Consider the following 21,356-nt stretch of genomic DNA (forward strand, 5'->3'; position numbering starts at 1 on the left):
AGTGCTGGGATTAAAGGTGTGCGCCACCACCGCCCAGCTCTTTTTTTTTTTTAGAGAAGAGCCAATGAGGCCTCTAGAGTCACGGCTTTGCCTGAAGAACAGAGTAAGCAGATGGCAGTACTGGAGGCACTGGAGGCACATTCCAGGGCCTCCTGTTCTCAGCCTAGGCACTTCACTACACAGACACTGGGAAATCACCAAGGCCTGCAGGGCACTCATTTGTTATAAGAGACTTCACATTAAAAACAAGAAGAGAGAGAGAACCCGGGGCTGGAGCAATGGCATAGCACTTAAAGGGTAGTCGCTTCACTTCCCAGCACCACATGGCAGCTCACAGCTGTCAGAACTCCAGTTCCAGGGGACATGAAGCCTCCACACAGACATACACCAACACACATAAAATAAAAATAAAGAAGTCATTAAAAATAGTATTTTTTTTAAAAAGAGAGAGGATGAAATATATTTTTAAAGCACAGTTCAAGATACAGCGACACCCGGAGACACTCCTCTGGACAGTGTAGTCTCTCACACACAAAAGAAGGCTTTTTATAATTTACCGCTAAAAGCCTTACATTTTGTCCAGCACACAAATGTTATGTTGCCCTGGATTAGATTCCTATTTTATGTAGAATAACGATTTTTAACTACAGGAAGGAGAGTACACAGACAACGTGTTCCCTGTGAGGTGCTGACACGTTGAGAGACAAGCCCACAGTAAAGGGAGGTCTGCCTACAGCACCATGCCCTGTTTACAGTGCATCTTCTGGCACCCCACCGAGTCATTTGAATTTTTGTCATTTGGGGTGAAGACTAAATTGCAGGTTAATTTCAAAACTGAAAGTCGATGTTGCAGGCTAGATTACTGTCATATGAAGGGGATGCTATAGGAGCTCCTACAGATGCTATAAAGCTTCAGATGATCAGGATTTCCCTCGGCTTTAGACACAGGCTCAGTTATTGCCTTTCTACTTTCCCCTTCACAGAAAACTAGGAGCACATTTGTAAGAGAAAAACTGAGAACCATTTTTTTTTTTTGAATGGCAAAATCTGCTTTTTCAGATTGACTCTCAAACTAGAACAGTACTGTCTCAACTGTATTTCCCCTACATTAGGTCAAAACTATCAATAAATGAATGAATAATTTGTTCTGTCAGTCAAAGCGACATGTTAATAGTCCTTAGTCTCCAAATATATGCTTCTAACGATTATACATGCTCCAAACAACAGAAAAGACAAGACCAGAAAAATGGAAATAATTCATATATTTGTTAGTAACTTTAGACGCCAATGTTATCACCCCTTAGGCTGCTGACAGAATAATTTAATCTACAAAACACTCCCTACGAATTGGACTGAAGACAGAAATAAAGTAACTGGAGGCTGCTTGCTTCCTCACTGTCTCTTACTTCCTGCTTGCACCTCGTAGGTGGCTGGTGTCGCTTAAGTTTGCCTTCCTCATGGCTTTTACGTCATCCTGATCTTTTCCTGGTAGAGTTTGTAAACAGGTGATGGAAATGAAAAATGTGTCCATTCCCAGGACTCCAGATTCTGACCCTCACTGAAGGGTGCAGTCCAAGCGGCACAGAAGGAAGCCCACTGTGTCCCAGCTCATCTGGGTCATGCGTCACTCTGCAGCACCATGCTTTCAGAGTGAAAGCACTCAGAGCAGCAAAACAATGAAAGAAAAGGGGGAGAAAACTCGTCCTGGACGCAACGTGAGAGCCCAGCACAGCGCGGGGCAGCACAGCGCGGGGCAGCACAGCGCCAGCCCTGTGACCTCAAAGTACTCCATGATGGCTTTATTCACTTGGTACATCAAAAATGACGACTGGAAAATAAATGATACTTGTTTGAAAAAGAACTTTTAATCTGTTAAATCTATATTCAAAACATTTGGTCTGTTATTTCAAGTCTGTTGGGCCCCTAAGGTTCTGTATACAATTGTAAAGTTTATTCCACAAAAAACAAATTCCAGTCATTGTTTTCTCACAAACCAGATCTCTCTCTCTCTCTCTCTCTCTCTCTCTCACACACACACACACACACACACACACACACACACACACACACACCCTTGCACTATCTTTAAAGACTAGAGACTAGAAATTCTATTCAAATATGTATTTGAGGGACCACATAAAATAATTCTTAGAACTAAAATTGTTTAATAAAGAGCAATTTTGAACAGCAGTGTTTTGACTAATGCATACTTATAAGCGTTATCAAATCATGTGAAATAAAGATAAAAGAAAACGTGATTCTGTACTTCTAAATTTTCAGGGTACATACAAATTCATAATAGGAATGCATACATCTAAGAAGTAATTTGAAAACTTACGAAAGCCTTGTCTTTATTAACCATGGTGTCCCCACTCACTATTTATTTTAGAGTTTGTATTTCATTTTTAAGAAAATATGACTACACATAAAAACTAACATAAGCTATTTAATTTTACCACTTCACACAACTTTTAAAAGGGCTGTGAAACTTGCTTGCATGGTGGATCTAATGTTGCCCATTTTAGTTTTGAATAGGAAGTTAAGGTGGACTACAATACCAACAACAAAAGAGCATGCCCGCAATCCCATAGAAGCTTGCTGGCCACACACACACTCACAGAAAGGTCTCTCTGAGATAACACTGAAAGGCTTCAGGATGCTACCACACACCACACACATGCTGCACACAATCCTGACCTCCTACAACTAAAAGACAACTGCCAATTCACATCGTTAGCTTGACTTGGTCTCCTCACACATCTGTAGGAAATAAATTTCAAATCTGAGGTAGATACATAATTGAAGCAACAAAAAATATGACAATTGTTTTTAATTGGAATACAGTACTTCAGCATCATGTATAAAGGATTATTGAATTTCCTCAAGAGCTTAGCTTACTGGCTGACCAGCTCCCAAATCTGAACTCACCAGGGATAAGGAGATGAGGATGGAGACGGGAGGCATCGCATACAAACAAGCAAAAGGCCAAACCCCTATAAACATCCAGGGTTGGGATGGGGGAGAGCGGTCAGGACACCGTCGCCTTCACACAACGGGTCTGTCAACAGGACCAGCACCTTGAAGGGCCGAATAAATGGAGGGTTTTTTGTTTTGTTTTTCTCCTGTTCATCATCTATAAATGAGAAATCTTCAAGGAGACTGGTGTTGCAATTACAACTAATTCTCCCCAAAAAATTAACTGTGTTGAAGGCTTTGTAATTTCCCTAGGTACAATTTAGCTGTCACTTACTTTAAAATTTACTCAAACACGCATTGGGAACAGCACTAACTTCACATGTCAAGTGCTTTCCAGCCAATTGAGTCTAAACTGGAAGTCGGTGTTAAACAACTGAATGATTAGACAAGATAGCTCATTTCCCTGCTCTTTTGTTCAGAGTAAAATGCCACATTTACATTATCAGGCTCAACAGGATTTTCTGACAGAGGGAGAAACCCTTCCCGCACACTGTCCGTAAGAAGCCCACGAAGCCTGTCATTTACCAATCATCCTTCAAAGAGCAATAGCCATGAATGTAACTTAATTACGACCCAATGATCCTTGACGAAAAATCATCTTATCACTGTCCTGTCCCCCTAGGGCAAATGAAACACTTTTTGTCCTTTGGCACTGATGATGCTAAATTCTTAATTGCAATAATGGAGTAAAAGAGCCAAACCTCCTTAATTTCCTTTCAACATATAAAGAGTTTTGCTCGGGAAGGCAAGCATTCCCACATATAATAAAAGTATCCAGTACAAATGAAGATGCTCAAATTGAAGGGGAGTGTTTACCACGAACAGCCGGCAGTTTACAGCGCGCCTCTCATTTATGTAAGATGTATATAATCAGGCTACACCATTTCAACATTCACATTTTTACCAGTTCATCTTAGGGAGATTCTAACATTAACTTAGCAGAAGCTCTGGGAAGAAGTAAACAGTATCTGTTCATCTCTAGATTACAGCACAGACCGGCACACACAAACTCCTTAACGGAAAGCTGAAATCACAGCACTTTAGTCATCCGTCCGTCCCCATAAAATCCAGTGCAACAGCCTCAGACACTTTTACACACGCAACAAAACCAACGGCTGGTGTGACGCAGGAGGATCTGAGCAGGCACCTCACACTCGTCTTCATTTCGTTTTCTTTACTATAGCGGGAAGACTATGCAGACGCTGTTTTAACTCATTGAAAACAAGTTCCTTTCCCTTTAATAACGGCGGACCTCTGTCATCTCCCTAAGTCAAGAAGGAGTGCAATAAAATATATAAAATTCACAATAAAACACAGAGCATTTACAGGAGCATTCATCTGGACTACATATAGATATAGATATAGATTAGATACAGATATAGATACAGATAAAGGCTTACAGATGGCAACAGTAAGAAAGAAGCACACCAACATTGAGCCCCTTCCCTTTCTGGGCAACATTAACATTATCCTGTGGACAATGTAAACCAGCTTAGTTACCGGATGCTTTATAATTACATAAACCTATGGCTTCCCTTGACAGATGCATAGTAACAAAATGTATTATTTCTACAGTACACAAATAACACAAACTAACATACTATAGTTTCCTCTGGATTTTATTCAAATATTTGAAGTCAGTTCAACATGCAAGTTGACAGACCCTTGACGACTTGCATCAGAACTGTAATATGAAAATGATGTTCCCTTTAGTCTTTTGCAGTGACATCCTGGAAAGACACTGGCCTTTAAATGAAACAAGGAAGATCTTTAAAATGATGTACTGAAATTGTTTTCATAATTTTATCCCGAGTGTGAATAAAAGCTCATTTTGCAGATGAGCTCATAACCTGCAGCGTTAATCCTATGATATTACTACAAAGTGAATGCTATGGAATCAAATCAGACAGTTATGGTTGTCTGGGAGGCTCGGCACAGTTAGTCCTGCACTTGTCATGATTCTGGGTTAGTTAGGTTTCTTCTATCAGTCAGGCAAAACATAATTCAACTAAAGTTGCCAAGTCAGTATTTTATCCCAGTTTTTCCTGACGCAAAGCTACCAGAGATGTTTTTCCGTTTTTTTTTTTTTTTTTCGGAGGGGGGACGGGGAGGAGGACAGTGGGGGTAGTATTTTAAATATGACGCTTCCTTTGTTTCATTTTTATTATTTTTACAAATCTAGGGCAGTCAACATAATGGTTTTGGTATGACAGATCAAACAGAAAGACCTTGTCAGGGAGACTGTCTCTGTAAACACACAGAGAGAGAGAGAGAGAGAGAGAGAAGCAGAAAAATACAAAAACAAAACCTCACACAAGTGAATACAGAAGGGAATAACTTCTCTAAGTATCTGTAAAATCTACCATTTTAAAAAGGTCCTGACTTAGATTTCCTCAAAGACAGCCAAACGAGGCAGAGACAAGCACCTAATGGCTGTGAGCAAGCGCCAACCCGAACACTGCCCCTTGGTTTGGGAGCCCCGTCTGCAGACCTCTTTGGAAACCGTTCACGTCTCCTCTGCCTTCAAAGTGGCCCTGTCTGTAAGATACTTTTCTAACATGGCCTCGTTTCTTTGTTAGTTACTTGGTTTTGCCCAGTGGTGTAGGAGGGCCTAACTCTTCTGGGCACTGGGCCCATTTCTTTCAAATCCCCGGGTAGAGTTCCACAAGCAATTTGCAGAGATGGGCCTTTTAAACAATCAAGAAAATCCACTAGGAAGCATATTAATTATAGGATTTCTATTTAAAGTTGCAGTGAGTTGGAGAACTCAGTAGCAGCAACTGTTTGAATGCCCCCGACAGGTGACGTGAAGGTCTGCATAGCATCTAGCCTGAGGACGCTGATGAGCAGATGGCCAAGCAATTCTTTTGGGTATGTGCAGGTCCAATGTGCAGATATACATTTTCTAATGGGAAACTAGTTAGAAAAGATATTTTCAGTTCCATATTTTAAACCCAACACTATCATTATCATATATAGTCACAATACTAGCTAATAATACTAAAACTAACAGAGATGATGACAGGCAATGAGAACAATTAAAAGATAAAAGGCAGTTTTGCTCTAACACTGACAGGACAATACCACAGAAAAATTAGGAAATCTTAATCACAAAATAAACAGATTATAAACTACATTCAGCCAGGGAATACATGGCAAACAGGCAAGGAGTAGGAAATTCAAACAAATCTAGAAGGAAAGGAAGGGAAGGAAGGGAAAGAAGGGTGCTTGGCCAACCTTACAGCTCTTTCTCCTTGTTAGAAGAAACACTGACTTGCTCTGCAAGTAACGCCTTAAACTGGGCACCAACCAACAAGGGCATTTGCAAAGGAAAAAATTCCAATCTCAGAAACTCTTGCCTTCTCAACAAAATTCATTTCCCATAAAGAGAAACACTTCTCAGAGCTGGACTCATGTCCTGGTGCATGTGGTTACAGAGCAAACAGAGGAGGAATGCCAGGAGAGGTCTCTGTTTATCCCTGGATAACAACCACAGGGTATAAGGAGAAAGCCTTCCAGAGGATCTTAGTTTCTTATAGTCATTAATAACCAGCACTTATCAGACTCAAAGGTTGGAGGAAACTTTGTATTTACTTATTCATTTCTTTACAGTTCTCACACTATAGCCCTGGCTGGCCCAGGACTCGGAAATGTGCCAGCCTCTGCCTCCCACCTCCCATGTGCTAGGATTAAAGGCATGCACCACCATGTCTGGCTTGTTTTTAGTTTTTGGAGTTAAGGCGTTGCTTTGTAGCTAAGGCTGGCCTAGAACTCACTACACAACTCAGACGGGTCTAAACTTGCTATCAGCCTCCAGCCTTAACCTCCAGAGTGCTGGGATTATAGGTGTGTACCACCACACCCGACCACAGATACAATTTCATATAATTCCATTATACGCTCTTTAAAAAACAAGAGTCACTAGAGACCTCCACTGACAGGTAAAAGACAGCCGCTGGGCTGCTGGTGTCCAAAGGGATTCCTAGTCTACCTTGGTTTCCTTATACATCAACAAATGAGTCAAGGGTTCTACATCACCAGAGTATTTGCAGAGCAAAGCCCCAGACATCCAGGCACATCCTGGTAATCCCACCATCCCAAATCCAAAGTCAATGAGCTTACTTTTCCAGGTGCACAGTGACCAATGGGAAGCTTATGTTGCTGGACGGCTTTGCCAACCCAAGAGTCACGATGGCTTCATGCAGCTGTTTTACTGTTTCAATTTCACCTCTTAAAGCTGCACCATTGAGGATGTGGAAAAAGGACAAGACTGTTGCATCTTTGATAACAACATCCTTCTCTTTCATCTCCTTTAGAATGTTAATAGCATCTACAATGAAGTAACACAAAAGACCCTTAGGTAATTTCATGTAGGGAAAACAAACTGCTATTAGACCAGCATTTCGAGCCCAGCAGGAATGTAAATTCTAGTGTATAATGCCGATTTCGAGTTAATTACTACTTGCATTTCTAAACGAGACTACAATTATAAATCCACAATAGCATGGTTTTATCATTTCCCTGCAACTTTGACTACAAATTATAGATAGGGACCGCGTGCCCACTCTGCACCACGCAGCCCTGTATGGTCTGCCCTGTAGCTGTAAGATCCTGCTAAATGGATGCTTTTATCGTTCAGAGCTAACATCTGCTAAATCACACCATTGTTTCTTCGGCAGATGGCTTGTCAGGAGGCCAGATAATAAAGATGTGTTTACACTGTATCTTCAGCCAGACTAATGGTCTGATACCGATACGGCCTGTTTGCTATGTCGATACTAATTAGCCAAGCAGAGCCAATGAAAGCTTTCCAAAAGACCGCATACTAATACATTAGATTCATTAAGCTTCATTAGGAAGGCACAAACAAACATTTTAGAATATGGAGTAAGTGCACTTTTATAATGTTTCTTCTCAGTTATTATACAGACAAAGGTTTTGACCACTTCACAAAAACTAATTTTAAAAAGCAGACTAATTTGTGTTAGAAAGACTTCCTAGGAAAAATGTCAACATTCAAATCAAAAAGAGCTCCCACTCCGTCTCTTCTGAAAATAAAAGAGAGGAAACGTAAGGACCAGGTCCCGGTACCAGGCTAAGAGGACCAAGAACAACAAGAGCAACAGGAGGACTGCATAGCAAGTGCAAACAATTAGATTATTAGGGTTAGCAATTTTCCAACAAGGAAATTAGAGCACGCAAACCATCCATGTAATCAAATTCACTTTTCAACTAAAATATCCGTCTTGCTACTGTCGCTAAAGGTTAAGACAAAATTTGGCAGTTCAGATCCACATCTATCAGGTTGTGTTCGCAGGTTGTAGGTTCAGCCTTCAGATCTTTTTAAGCAAAAACAAAGCCATTAGTGCAGGCACATAAGCAAACTGTGCCATAAGTCATGATCTTCAAACTCAGTCCAAACAGCAATGCTAATAAAAACTAGCTGCAGAAATGCAAAAGGCACTGAGCTGTGCAAAAGTAAATGACAAGCCTGCCTATCCATTAAAACTAATGGCCTGCACTGCCCATGCAGTCGCTGCTCGGATTCACATGCAAATTTGTATGCAAAGTATTCAAGCACTTTGAAGAGCATGATAGCCATTAATATCAATTCACGTGTGATTCCAGGGTAGAGACTGGTGTCGCAGAGTCCCTCCATGTCCTGGGGCTTACCTTGGAGTCTGCTGTGCTTTCCCAATACTTTTACAAGGGCTACGTACTTGGCGGTGTCAAGAATAGCCGAAGGATCTAAGCGGTCACTATAAAATAAGCCAGAGTTATGGGAGTCAATTAACTATAAAAACGACAGTCGTAGTCAATTGATCACTTCCCAAAAACTAACCAAACAGTCTGCAATGTGATACCCGCCTTGACACATAACATGTTTGAAACCATGTATCAATTCGAAGTTAATTACAGTCATGAACGCATAAGGAGGACTGCAGAAGCACACACTGCCTGGCTGCACAGGAAGACACTGAAGACACACTTTGTCTTCACGGGTCTTTTCATGTTCTAGCCTTCACTGTGAACACCCGAATACCTACACTTACTTATCTCCGTGTTAGAACCTGGTAGTAAAGAAACGCAAGCTGCCTGGGGTAGACAGGACTGTGTGCAGCACTACAGGGCAAGGGACGGACGGGCCGCAGCTCACTGGAAGCGGCTGCCGCACTCCTTGGCTTGGGAACTAGAATGTTCTACTACACAGACAAGGCCCTGCAGGAAGTCTGACGTCAGTAACTCAGGAGCCCTTCCAGCATGGAACTTAAACAAACACTGAAAACAAAAGAGCTTTTACAAGAATGTAAGAGCAATCTTCAATCCATTCAGTGCATCAGGGCACTTTATGCATCTGCTGGTTTATTCCAGTTGCAAGGCACTTACACTTCTTGTTTCAAGTTCCACGCATCTTCTGCATTATCATGTCGACAGCACAAATTTATTAATGCTGCATAGCCACCAATAACCATGTCTGACTCATATTTTGCTTTCACCTCAAGGGCCTTTTGCATATTCTACAATAAAAGGATTTAGTGAAAAGAGAAAAAAAAAAAAGTTAAAATACCACGATTTTTTGTTGTGTTGTTCAGAGTTTTAAAAAAGTTGACAGTATTTTGAAAAAAAAAAAATGGTTTCATACTCTTATTTCTGCTCCTAAGGGTGTGTGTGTGTGTGTGTGCATGTGCAAGCCAGTTGTATATATGCAGGGCTTAAAAGATTTCTTATCTGTAATTTAAAATTAGACTATTACACTATTTTCCAAGTCTTCTCTAACAGTCTAATTTCCAGAGGTAGAAATATACAGAATTGAAAAGCCCCTCAGAATAGTTCAGTATACAAGCAATGTGACGAAACCTGGTTTGGATGTAACAGGGCCATGACATCATCTCAAAGTTTAGTCACAGCACACTTCTCCCTAAACATTCACAGGCATGTGAACAAGTCTATTCAAGCAGAAACTTCCAAAGTGTAGGGATACAGAACAAACTGCACACACACTAACATGAACACAAGGTGCAGCTGCAGGCCTGCTGGAGAAGGCAAGGGACCCTTTATCTCAGAAAGCTTTTTCCTAGCAGGAAAATGGAATTTCAATCCCTGCATTAACAAGCTTGTTGTATTTGACTTGCAAATGACTCCAGCATGGATCAGTTGCTTGACAATCTGGATATGAGAGACCGGAGCCATGGCTTGAAAGGACATTTGGCATGTATGATAAACCTATCACGCTGTTACTATCATTCACTTTGCAGATTATCATAAACAAAACTACAGCAACCTGAAAACATGTCATTCAAGGTGTCGCTGAAATTAGTTAGCCTTTCATTTAATTGAACTGTTCTCAAGCATGACACATAATAATAAAGTGTAAAATTCATAAACATTATACTTGGTTTGACTTACTGTGGTCTATATAGAGTGTCTCACCCCGAAAGCATGCGTGAAAAGGAAAGAGCTGTCAGTGTTACCTCCTCTGAGCACAGCAGCAGGAGAAGCTGCTTCAGGACAGCTCCCACAGGTTGGCCTTCAGCTTTGAGTTTCTCAAGTCTTGACTCCAAATCAGATGAGGTAACTTGAGAAGTCTACATGGGAAGAACAAAAGTTTACTACGGAAAGGAAATACAGTCCTTATCACTCAGCCCTGGGAGTGCCTTGCTTCTCTCTCTGTCATAAATGCTCCAAGGGATATTAAATATTAATCTCAGGTCTGCAGAGGGGGAGAGTTCACAACTCTCTCCTAGATCATATGGAACATCCTAGATGTTCTTCTGAGATGGCGAATAGATTTACCAGCTCAGAGACAGACAAGATCGCTTGCAGGGACACTGTTTGGAATTCTCATTAGAAGTAGTTAAAAAAAAACAAACAAACAACAAAGTCAGATACTACTTACTTTTTGAGAATCTACCTTCTCTCTGTCAACCAGAAGCTTAATATCCTAAAATTGGGAATCAAATTAGTACAGAATTAGAAAAAATAGGGGAAAAATATGTTAGTGAATATTAAAGGCAAATTTTACAGCCCCACCTCATTTTAATGCTACCTTTCTAAATTTTTGCAGGAATCCTATTCATATTGCATTAATCACTGTAATGTTTTAGATGTGCCCTTTAATATATAAACAGTTTCTACCAGCAATCAATAAAAGCTTTATTTTTATGGTTGTTTTTGGAACAGAAAAATTTTGACCCTTCAAGTTAAATTTAAGTAATTTAAGTAAAAACTCTCTACATATAAATGAAGCAATTAATAAAGTTTGATGGATTATACCCACACACCTTAATCAATTCAGGAACATGGTAGGTATTCAGCAAATTACAAATGCCTTTGTAGATGTTTTCAGGAACTTTAACATTCTGTGAGAAGGAAAGGGAGGGGGTGAAGAAAACGCTGAGTTTGAGACAACCAACTTGAAATTTCTCTAACAGAGATTACCTCAGACATAATTTAAGTCTCTAACTCTCGCGTGTCATTGAGAAGCAGTCCGGGTGTTCTTAAAAGCAGCATTTGAAACCTAATAGATACATGTCAGGCAAGACAGGCAGTATGTAGCAAAAATGAAATGGTACCATCTCCTGCAGCTGATGGAAGTATTGTCTCAAACGCTCCTCCTTGGCCTGTACCTCTGAGTCACTCATGCTGTCAATCAAGTTATAAAGAAAATAGCCAACAGCTTCTGTGGAAAAAAACAAGAGAAAGCATTCCACTAAAATTACCGAGACTGTCATGTCATCAAGATTAATTTATAAGAAATCACTCTGGTATGCGATGTCACCCTGATGAGAGGCTCTGAGGTGGCAACAGTGATCACTGAGGCATAGAGACTGTGGTGTGGGAGCGCATCTCTAACTGCTGAGTGAAAGGAATATTAATTATGTTCAGACCGAGTGACAGCTTCTCAGTACTGAATCTTACTTCAATCTACTCTCTCAACTGCTCTGTGACAGAAGTGGTCCTGCCCAGGTCTCACCCTCCCCTGTCCAAAGCACACGTAGTGAGTGTAAATAAATGTCTTCACATAGTTCTATACTAATTTTTTGTGGACAATATTTTGAAAATTAGAAATGACTGATAAATACTGAGCATACAAAATTAAAATAGTGTTAATGAGCAGATATAGTAATCCCATGGAGAGCTGCCTATTAGCCAATGAAAAACCAAGATTAACAAAGATGCTTTTGTAACAACAGTAATTTTCTTATGCATTCAAGCATAAAATTCATAGGGCCATGTGTCAGTGCCTAGGAAAGGAGGTTTGAACTTCCAAGAGGGGCACTTTCTTATAGGAAACTATATAGTCCTGACATCATTAAATTCTCAATTATGTCTTTTAGTTAGTAAGCTGTATTTAAGTGAAAAATCGAAGCCCTTTCTTACTTTATGCATAAAGTTAACCACACATGCAAAACACTGAAATCATAGACAGGGAGACACAGTAGTTTCTAACCCTATCTTCACAGATAATATCAGGAACTCTGATCTATACCTCAAGGGCTCCACATTCTGTCTTAAATATATATATATATATATATGTAGTAATACCATACACTATAGTGTATACATACATACTCTCAAAATGTACTTCTCTATAGAGATTATTATAACCAAATGTGTTCAAATTTCCACTTTCAAAATCAAGAGTATTTGCTGCTGTAATCCTTCTAACCCATCATTACACAAAAGAGTGGCTCTGTGGCTAAGTTACAATCATACAGACAGAAACGCTACCAGATGGTCCCGGAGGCTTTGAGCAATAGCGTCCATCCTTGTACAACAATTCTGTTATCTGTTAAGACAGGAAATACATGCATTGCAGCAAGAGAAGCAAAAAACAAAACATAAACTAACAAAAAACCCAAGTACAATATGAGACTGAATGTTTGAACTAACAATGCCTTACCCAGTGAGGTATTACTTTCTCACGGTAATCCCACCCTACCCCACCGCACCCACAGATCGTTTGGTTTTTAAATAGTACACTTGTTTTCTAAAAATAATTTTTAAGTAAATGAAGAAAAACTGCAGTATTATGAAACATCACAAAGAAAGGCTCTAACGTAACACTTAAATTTGACTCTGGACACTCAGAAGAGCACTGTTTCTCATCATAGCAGTCGGAGTCTACTCAAATTGGATCAATTGCTCCCCTTTTGGGTAAAATATTAGGAAAATAACAAGTAAAATGTGCTAGACCAGAAAACAATATGCACTTTGCATTTCTCATTAACATTTTTCATTCACTTAAATTTTCAATGTAAAAATATCCTACAAGTACAAACTTTATTATTAAGATGACTGTATACCTCTGGCACCGACCTGTTACCATAAATAGTGTTTGACCCTATCCTGAAATCCTCAGGCTGAACACGGAGCAGAAACATATAGTAATGGTCTAGATGGTCAGGGTCAGGACTCTGGCTGCTTTATGTGTAGTCCACAGCTGAGCCTAGCCTGGTATATATCATTAGTGTTAATAAAAGCCAAACTTGAGTTACTTCTGCTATCATGAATGGTATGCTTCACCTAATGCAATCCAAAGGGTAGGTGACAGTAAAAAGAGAAGCAGCCCTCTATAAGCTGCCCCTTAGGCAACACAAAGGAAAGTACGCTAGTAAATTCTACAAAAACTGTAGCTACACAGAGGATGTGAGACAACTGGAGTATTCAGTAACAATTTTCAACAGATCCATCTAATGAATACACCAGTAAATGTCTCCTAGTCGATGGGCTGTTTCTCTATAGAACCCAACTACATACTACAATTAAGCATCCACTCTGAAAGGCAGCTGCAAGAATGCCAGGTAGAGAACTGGATGAAATTTATACTTAAAAAAATACTTGGGCCTGACTTGCTTATTAGCACGTGTAAGTCTCTGGGTTCAAGTTGGACACCAAACATATAAAACGTAACAAACTTAAACTGGGAAGGTTAGCGAATGGCGTCCATTCAGATCTTCTTGACCTAAAATCTTTTCATGCAGTCATTAACTGTTCTGGCATTAAAAACCAGGTGGTTTCTTTCAAAGATAGCACGCAGTATTGGGTTGGTCTGCATACCACTCACCTACAGACACATAACCACACAGAGACACACGTGAATAGATCAAGGAAACTGGGCTGGAAATGAGCTCAGTGAAACCGCTCACTGAGGAAATGCAAGGACCCACCCTGGCACCACCAAAAAATTATTAAGCCTGCAAGATCAAATGTCACCACAATAATTCTAGCATTTTTGTCTTGAAAGATGAAAACCATAGTAAGAACTTAAGACTAATTGAGTAACATTTTTCCTGCTGTTTTAAAACTATGAATATCAAAACTCTTAATCCATTAGCTTGTAATAATACATCAGAAATGTGTGAGGCTATTAAACTTGGTTTTGATAATTTTCCACATATCACATTGTGTTGCAGTATTAGGAATTACGTACCTTGCTCCAAAGATCTATGTTCATCGACCTGCAGAGGGCAGCAAAGGATTAAAAATAAGCCCAGAGGTTCAAAAAACAGTAATTATATGATATAATCAATAATAATAATAAAAAAAATCAATGCCTTTAACAAGTAAATAAATAACAAATTGAACTATTCAAGAAAAGGAACTAATTTTTCAAAATAAACTTCGGTTTGGATGGGGACCACTAAAAAGCCACCTACCTCTACATGTTGGGGTCCAGGTCTGAAAGAGTAGGCTTATCTGCATGGGCCCCAAGTGTCTAACTCACTTGAAATATGGAGAACTCAACCACCTTGCCTGAGTGATCGATACTAGTATCAATCACTCCCGCGTGCCATGGGTAACAACCATGTCTTTGGATGCAGCTCCCTGAAAAAGCAATCTAGCACAGGACATACAACCTGCAGCTCAACATGGAACCACTGTGAGAGATCGGTGTCATAAAAGACAAAGTTATTCCAGATTAGAGAACATTTTAAATAAATGGCAACTAATAGCCACCCCTGAATAGGACTTTGTACAAAAAGGGAATAAGATATGAAAAAGGACCTAAACTTTAAAACAGAATCATAAACTGTATGTTAGCTAAAAGTAGCCCAGGAATGCTTAACTTCCTAAATGTGTTAACTGAGGTCACAGGAAAGAACATCCTTGTCTTCTTAGATTACATACTAAAATACCAAATGGTAGAGGATGGCCACGCGATTAAGCTCAAGTAATTCACAAACACCCTCTTCCTGCCCGCCCCCCACCCACGCACAATGTGACAGACATAGAGGCAGTACAAATGATGAGACAAGATACTATACTCTAGAGGGTATATGTGGATTCTTTGTATTATAAAACTTGAAATCAATTCAATGAAACAAAGAAAAACCTTAGACTTAAATATGGCCTGTTTAAATGACACACCATTTTAAAAACAGGACCATAAATGAATGTGGACTTCTCACGACCGCTGAGCTTTGTCCTCAGGTCCAGCTGTATATACTCAGCTTCTGTGGTAATTTTACACTATTAGGAATGCCTGCTTCTGGGATGGAAAGATGGTTCAATGGTTAAGAGCACTGACTGTTCTTCCAGAGGACCTGAGTTCAATTCCCAGCAACCGTATGGTGGCTCACAACCATCTGTAATGAGATCTGATGCCCTCTTCTGGTGTGTCTGAAGACAGCTACAATGTACTCATATACATAAATTAAATAAATAAACAATCTTAAAAAGAAAACAGAAAAGAAATAACTGAAACCATTTGACCCCAGATACCACAGCTATGAACCTTGGCATCTGCCACTAATAAATTAACAAATAATTCTTGCTTCTGTTTTACCCACAAAATAAATTTCTGAGAAGGCAGAACTTGTAAAGGACAGTTTTGTTGTTGTTTTTCCCTACACTACCCTTAATTTTAGTCTGTTTTACTTAAGGATGGGTTTGTTTTGTTGTGAAGAACAGGACTGAAAAAAATACTGGTACTATTTCTGTTGCGGACTGACTACAGGTTTTAAGCAAGCTTTTTCTAGAGTGATAATGGAATTTGGGAGGACAATTTGTAAGAAAACATTAACATTTGGATTGTGTTATGGAGTTTAAGGTCAGAGATGTCTGGGTACCAAAGTCTGTGCTGCTGACAGCTCTCCACCAGCTCCTCCTTTAAAGTCTGCCTGGCGAAGCTAGAAAGGGAGCTAGAGCAGACAGACAGAGCAGACAGACCTTCTGATGGCCAAGGGGAGCAACAATGAGAGAAAAGACAAAACCAACACAGTGACCTGGGCTTATTTCCCCATGACTTCTGCTTAAGCCTTTGGCGCATTTCCTATACGAATTAGGAGCAAACATCCCATCTCTCAGTTCTGGTGAGGTCAGACAACACCAAAGGCATCTCATCCACTGTTTACAAAGAGGACTTGAAGATCTGGCATTGATTTGATGACTCCAGTAAGGCTAATAATGACTTACACAGTTTAGGTTCAAGAAACCAGCTCTTTCATTTCAGCATATGGCTGGCAACCTTCCCAAACAACATCCAGACTGTTGTGAATTAAGTCAGAAAATCCGTCCTGACCAAAGAGTAAAGAACCCTGGTCTGCTCCCTCCCCAGTGCTTTAACATCTCGTCAAGGTGCTGCTGACTTGAGTGCAGAAGCTGCCTCCCAATGGCTCAGGACTTTCAACCACAAGCCAAGGGAGCCCTCGCCTCCTTTCCACTTACACTTTTGTTTTGCTGTTGGTAAGAGGAAAGAAAGTCTCACTCTTTCTAAACACAACTGCATCCTACATTTGACTGAGAGCTCCGACTGTGGCTTATTCACGTGCGTGAAGTCAGGGCCCCAGGTAGCCCGAGAGGATGTGCTGGCTGCTCATGCTCCTGCCTCCATCTCCAGAGGGCTGAGATCACAGGCACAGATCATTTTGCTCCATCTGCTTCACGTGGTGCTAGGGACCAACTCAGAAAAACACGCGTGCTAGGCAAGCAATCTACAAACTGAGCTATGTATGTCCTAAGGCCTCAAAATATTTTTTGTGCAGCTTCATTTTTTTTTTTTTAGAAAATTTGAAGTAGAAAATCTCATTATAATAAAAAAAGGCTTTAAACGTAAATGACTGAAACTTAAGTGATTTTATCTATGTATGCTATTAAACAATTTATAAAGTGAAAACCATATATAGAGGAATACCCTAATGTTGAATGTTTTTTGGTTTTTGTCTTTGGAAAGACAGCATTGTATGTTTTAACAACTTTCCGAAGGCCCCATAGCCAGGTTCCCTGCAGCAGGCATGGCCAGGGCTGGTGGTACCCAACAGCCTTCCCCGGAGCGGCTTTCCAGCACTCTCAAAGTTCTTACGAGATGGGCCTGGGAATGTGTCTCAAGTGGCAGCACAGCGGAAGGAAGGGGTGGTACTACCTATGACCCCAGCATCCGAGTGGGAGGAGGATCACGAGTTCAAGGCCACTCTCAGCCACACAGGAAGCCTAAGGTCTGCATGGGTTTCAGAAGACTGCATACAGAGGGCCAGAGATGGAGACACAAGCCAGTAAGCTGGCGAGGCAAGTAAAGGCTGCTCACAGCACAGCCCATGATGCACGGCTGATGGAGAGTGAGGTGAAAGGGGAACATCAGCTCCTCTGAACCCCACATGCACCATCCCCTACCCAACAACAACAATGCAGTTAAAAAAGAAAGTGCGTTAGGTAGACTTCTAACCACTTGACACAGGCAGAGTCCTCTAAGAAGAAAACCAATTGAGAAAGGCCATCAGATTGGCTTATGGACAGTGGGCTTTTCTTTTCTTTTTAAAAAAAAATTCAGTTTTTATTTATTGATTGATTGATTGATTGATTCATTTACTCTATATGAGTAGTACACTTGTAGCTGTCTTCAGACACAACAGAAGAGGGCATCAGATCCCATTACAGATGGTTATGAGTCACCATGTGGTTGCTGGGAATTGAACTCAGGATCTCTGGAAGAGCAGTCAGTGCTCTTGACTGCTGAGCCATCTCTCCAGCCCAAAACATTGGTTTTTTTTTTGTTGTTGTTGTTTGGTTGTTTGTTTGCTTGGTTGGTCTCTTGTTGTTTTTCAGTGCTGAGTCAATTCTAATTCTATTCTAAATTTGATCACATATAACACGACTCTCCAAAGTACACAAAATAGGTGGCTTGACTACTATACAGAATGTTCTGCAACATTTTAAAATATATTGCTATTTATTCTAACAACACATTAAAGACTTGACTATATTAATGCTGACATAAAGGATTGTAATTACCCTCGTGTAGTTTTAAATTTTTGTTAAGTTTTGGGGTGAAGTAGAAGTAGTGACCACATCTATATTCTTATGGATGTTGTTACTTCAACCTAAAATTTTATTGCATCTCCAACAAGCCACTGATAGAGAAGGCCATGAGTCAGCAGGATCAGAGAAAACACAGCAAGCAGACGGCATCTTCCAGGGTCAAGAAGCTGTAAGACTTCAGTCAGCTCAACCTCTGCCCCAGGCAAGTAGCAGGCTGTACCCGTTAAGATTTCTGTTCCTACCACAGTGGCTTAGCTTTATGATGCAAGTATTCCACAAGTCGAGAAATTTTGAAAAATGCCACTCAAACGGACTAAAAAGTATTGAGATCAGAAGACACACTGAGGAGCCGAGGTGTAAGTGAGAAGGGATCTTGTCGTGCATCAAGGACAGACATATGCCGTCCTTCATTACCAACACTGCGACTGTTTCTTCTTCAGTCGGGTTCTACAGCAGTCCTCCCTGCGCCGGTAGACTCTATGCTCTACGGGCTAGGATCACGGTGTAAGCGTGGCATGGCTCACATGCAGAGGCAGAAAGAAGAGTGTGTCTGTATGTGCTGGTGTGTCAGTTCCAGGGACTGAGCTCGGGCCACTGGGCTTCCAAGTGTTTTCACCCACTGAGCCATTTCACAAAGTGTGTGTGTGTGTGTGATGAACTTGTTCATGCACCAGCAGACCAGTATGTATGCTCATGTAGGGGCCAGAGGCCACTGCAGGAACCTTTTCCTTTTCCACCGTATTCTTCGAGACAGGGTCTCTCACTGAGCTGGCCACTGAGCTGGAGGGATTTGTCTGCCTCACCTCCCAGCACTGGGAGTACAGTGGCTGTCATCACACCCAGCTTTACACATAACCCTGAGTCTAGGGGGAAACTGGGTTCTCCTTCTCTCACGTGGGATCTAGAAATTGAGCTCAGGTATCAGGTTGGCAGCAGCGACTCTGCATACTAAGTCATCTTAAAATAGGAACATCTGGGGCTGCAGAGATGGCTCAGCAGGTAAGAGCACTGACTGCTCTTCTGAAGGTCCTGAGTTCAAATCCCAGCAACCACATGATGGCTCACAACCATCCGTAATGAGATCTGATGCTCTCTTCTGGTGTGTGTCTAAAGACAGCTACAGTGTACTTACATATAATAAATAAATCTTAAAAAAAAAAAAAGAACATCTGAGCATGGACTATATGAATCACATGACAATATATTTCAAGTACCTTAGGGATAATATTGATATTCTGAAGAACACTGCACAGCCAGGGTGTTATGTCTACAACTTAAAAGTAGTGCAGCAAAAAGAAACCAATGTGTATCTAGGCATTCAGCAGGATCAGAATGGCAGTTAGAAACTTAGGAAACCATGGGATACGGAGGCAATCATTCACTCTGCTTTGATTTTTCTGTGACTATTTAAAAAGTAACAAAATTGGTGGGTACTAAGATATGACTTGAGTTTCTTCCCAAGGGTTCGCATAATGGAAGCTGGGCTCTCACTATGGCCTACGGTAAGATGTAACGGAGGTCTTCCATCACTGGGCAGTTGTCCTGGGGAGGGGTTAGAGTATTCTCCTGAGCTTCTCACTACAACAAGTTGTTAAGAGTGAGCCCAAGCCCAGGCTGCTCTTGGCTTCCGCCCACTTGTTCTCATCATAGTGTGAGGTGGCATCCACTCTGTGCTTCAGCCCAAACACTCACGGACCAAATCAACACCAGTGCAGGCTTCAGAACCTCTCAACAAAAGCTCTCTTCTCTGTAAGGTCTGCCTGCTTCCTGCTTCCATATCTCAATGCAGTAATAGCAACAGAGGGACACACCTCTCAACAAAAGCTCTCCTCTCTGTAAGGTCTGCCTGCTTCCTGCTTCCGTATCTCAATGCAGTAATAGCAACAGAGGGACACACTAGGGAAAGTTCATTAATTGTCCTCAAACATCTTAGAGTAAATTAGTAGCATGTACAGAATAAAACCATTAAAACTGAATGCTCAAAGAGTGATGTGAACGTGCATCTCGCAGGAAAGGTAATGGAAAGACTGCCCAGACCTAACTCAGCCTGAGTCTCACGAGGGTCAGAGCTTGTCTCAGAGGCAGTTTTCAACAAACACAGGAGCACTAGGGAAAGGAGTCCAGTGACAGAAAATATTTAGGCTGATACTCTTACCTCCTGAAGCCTAGAATTAGGCTGCTTCTCAAGGAACTAAACGAGAAAGGCAATGTATTCGATTCCACTGCAAAAGAAAAACGATTGTCAAAACATCTCAGGCCAAGCAAACAAAATGACCCACACTAAGCTGCAACTCATGTGCTGACTTGGTTTGCCTACCTTTGCACTTTCAACTGGGAAACATTACTTAGAAATAAAATGTCTCACGTAAAGTTACTTCATGATGCAATGTAAATAATATAAATATAAATAATACGTGTAACAAGACATCCTTTAAAGCCTTGCTTTCATACAGTAGCAAATTCATAATAAATTGCTCTACTACATAACTAAAAGTGTATTCACCAGACACCGGCACGGTAAGGAAATTAGCAAGGTGACTTTCTTCCTTCCCAAAGACAAAACAAAGTGATTTTCCAAGAGTTGTCATGGGGCCCAGTGAACCTTCAGTTTTTCTTCCATTTTCCACCATGACCACTGTCTGCATCCATGCTAGGGCAGCAGCTACCACAAGACAGACCCTCCCTTCTGCGGCTTCCTCTGCTCCCCTCCCCCTCCCTCCCACTCTCTTTGCTCTACCACTCATGCATATTTAACAGTCTACAACTGCAATGCTCCAAAGTTGATCAGTAAGCGTCATTTGCCATGTAAACCTCGCCAGAGAGTTAGTTTTAATGACAGGGTCACTGCGGGCCTTTCCTGACCGTGGTTTTTGCTTGCAGCAGGAGTAGAATGGTCTGGTCTAATTAACGAACCCTACACTGTATGTAACATGGCTGCTGAGTGATGGAATGAGTGGGTTGCGAGAAATCCATAATACAGTCAAGACCTGAACATGATGCATAGCAGAGAAAGAGTAAGACACTTGACTTCATTTTTAAAAGGCTGTGGAAAGAAAATCATTTTTAATTTTAACTCAAATTTGTACATAAAATTTTTACTCCCACATAAGAAGTGTTTTAAG

The 21,356-nt window shown here is 40.8% G+C and overlaps 1 protein-coding gene across 1 annotated transcript in view; it reads right to left on the bottom strand.

Annotated features, from left to right (window-relative positions):
* Lrpprc (leucine rich pentatricopeptide repeat containing) overlaps window positions 1–21,356 on the bottom strand; it is an 83,961-nt gene that overhangs the window by 36,599 nt on the left and 26,006 nt on the right. Inside the window, exons 14-23 of the mRNA XM_021186193.1 lie at window positions 20,390–20,456; window positions 14,411–14,438; window positions 12,709–12,766; window positions 11,550–11,656; window positions 11,259–11,336; window positions 10,874–10,918; window positions 10,449–10,562; window positions 9,364–9,494; window positions 8,650–8,735; window positions 7,099–7,306 (exon numbers count right to left, since the gene is read on the bottom strand). Of these exons, the coding sequence (XP_021041852.1) occupies window positions 7,099–7,306; window positions 8,650–8,735; window positions 9,364–9,494; window positions 10,449–10,562; window positions 10,874–10,918; window positions 11,259–11,336; window positions 11,550–11,656; window positions 12,709–12,766; window positions 14,411–14,438; window positions 20,390–20,456 (922 nt within the window). The remainder of the gene's footprint in view (window positions 1–7,098; window positions 7,307–8,649; window positions 8,736–9,363; window positions 9,495–10,448; window positions 10,563–10,873; window positions 10,919–11,258; window positions 11,337–11,549; window positions 11,657–12,708; window positions 12,767–14,410; window positions 14,439–20,389; window positions 20,457–21,356) is intronic.

This window comes from Mus caroli, chromosome 17, assembly GCF_900094665.2.
Source record: "Mus caroli chromosome 17, CAROLI_EIJ_v1.1, whole genome shotgun sequence".
Lineage (NCBI taxonomy): Eukaryota > Metazoa > Chordata > Mammalia > Rodentia > Muridae > Mus > Mus caroli.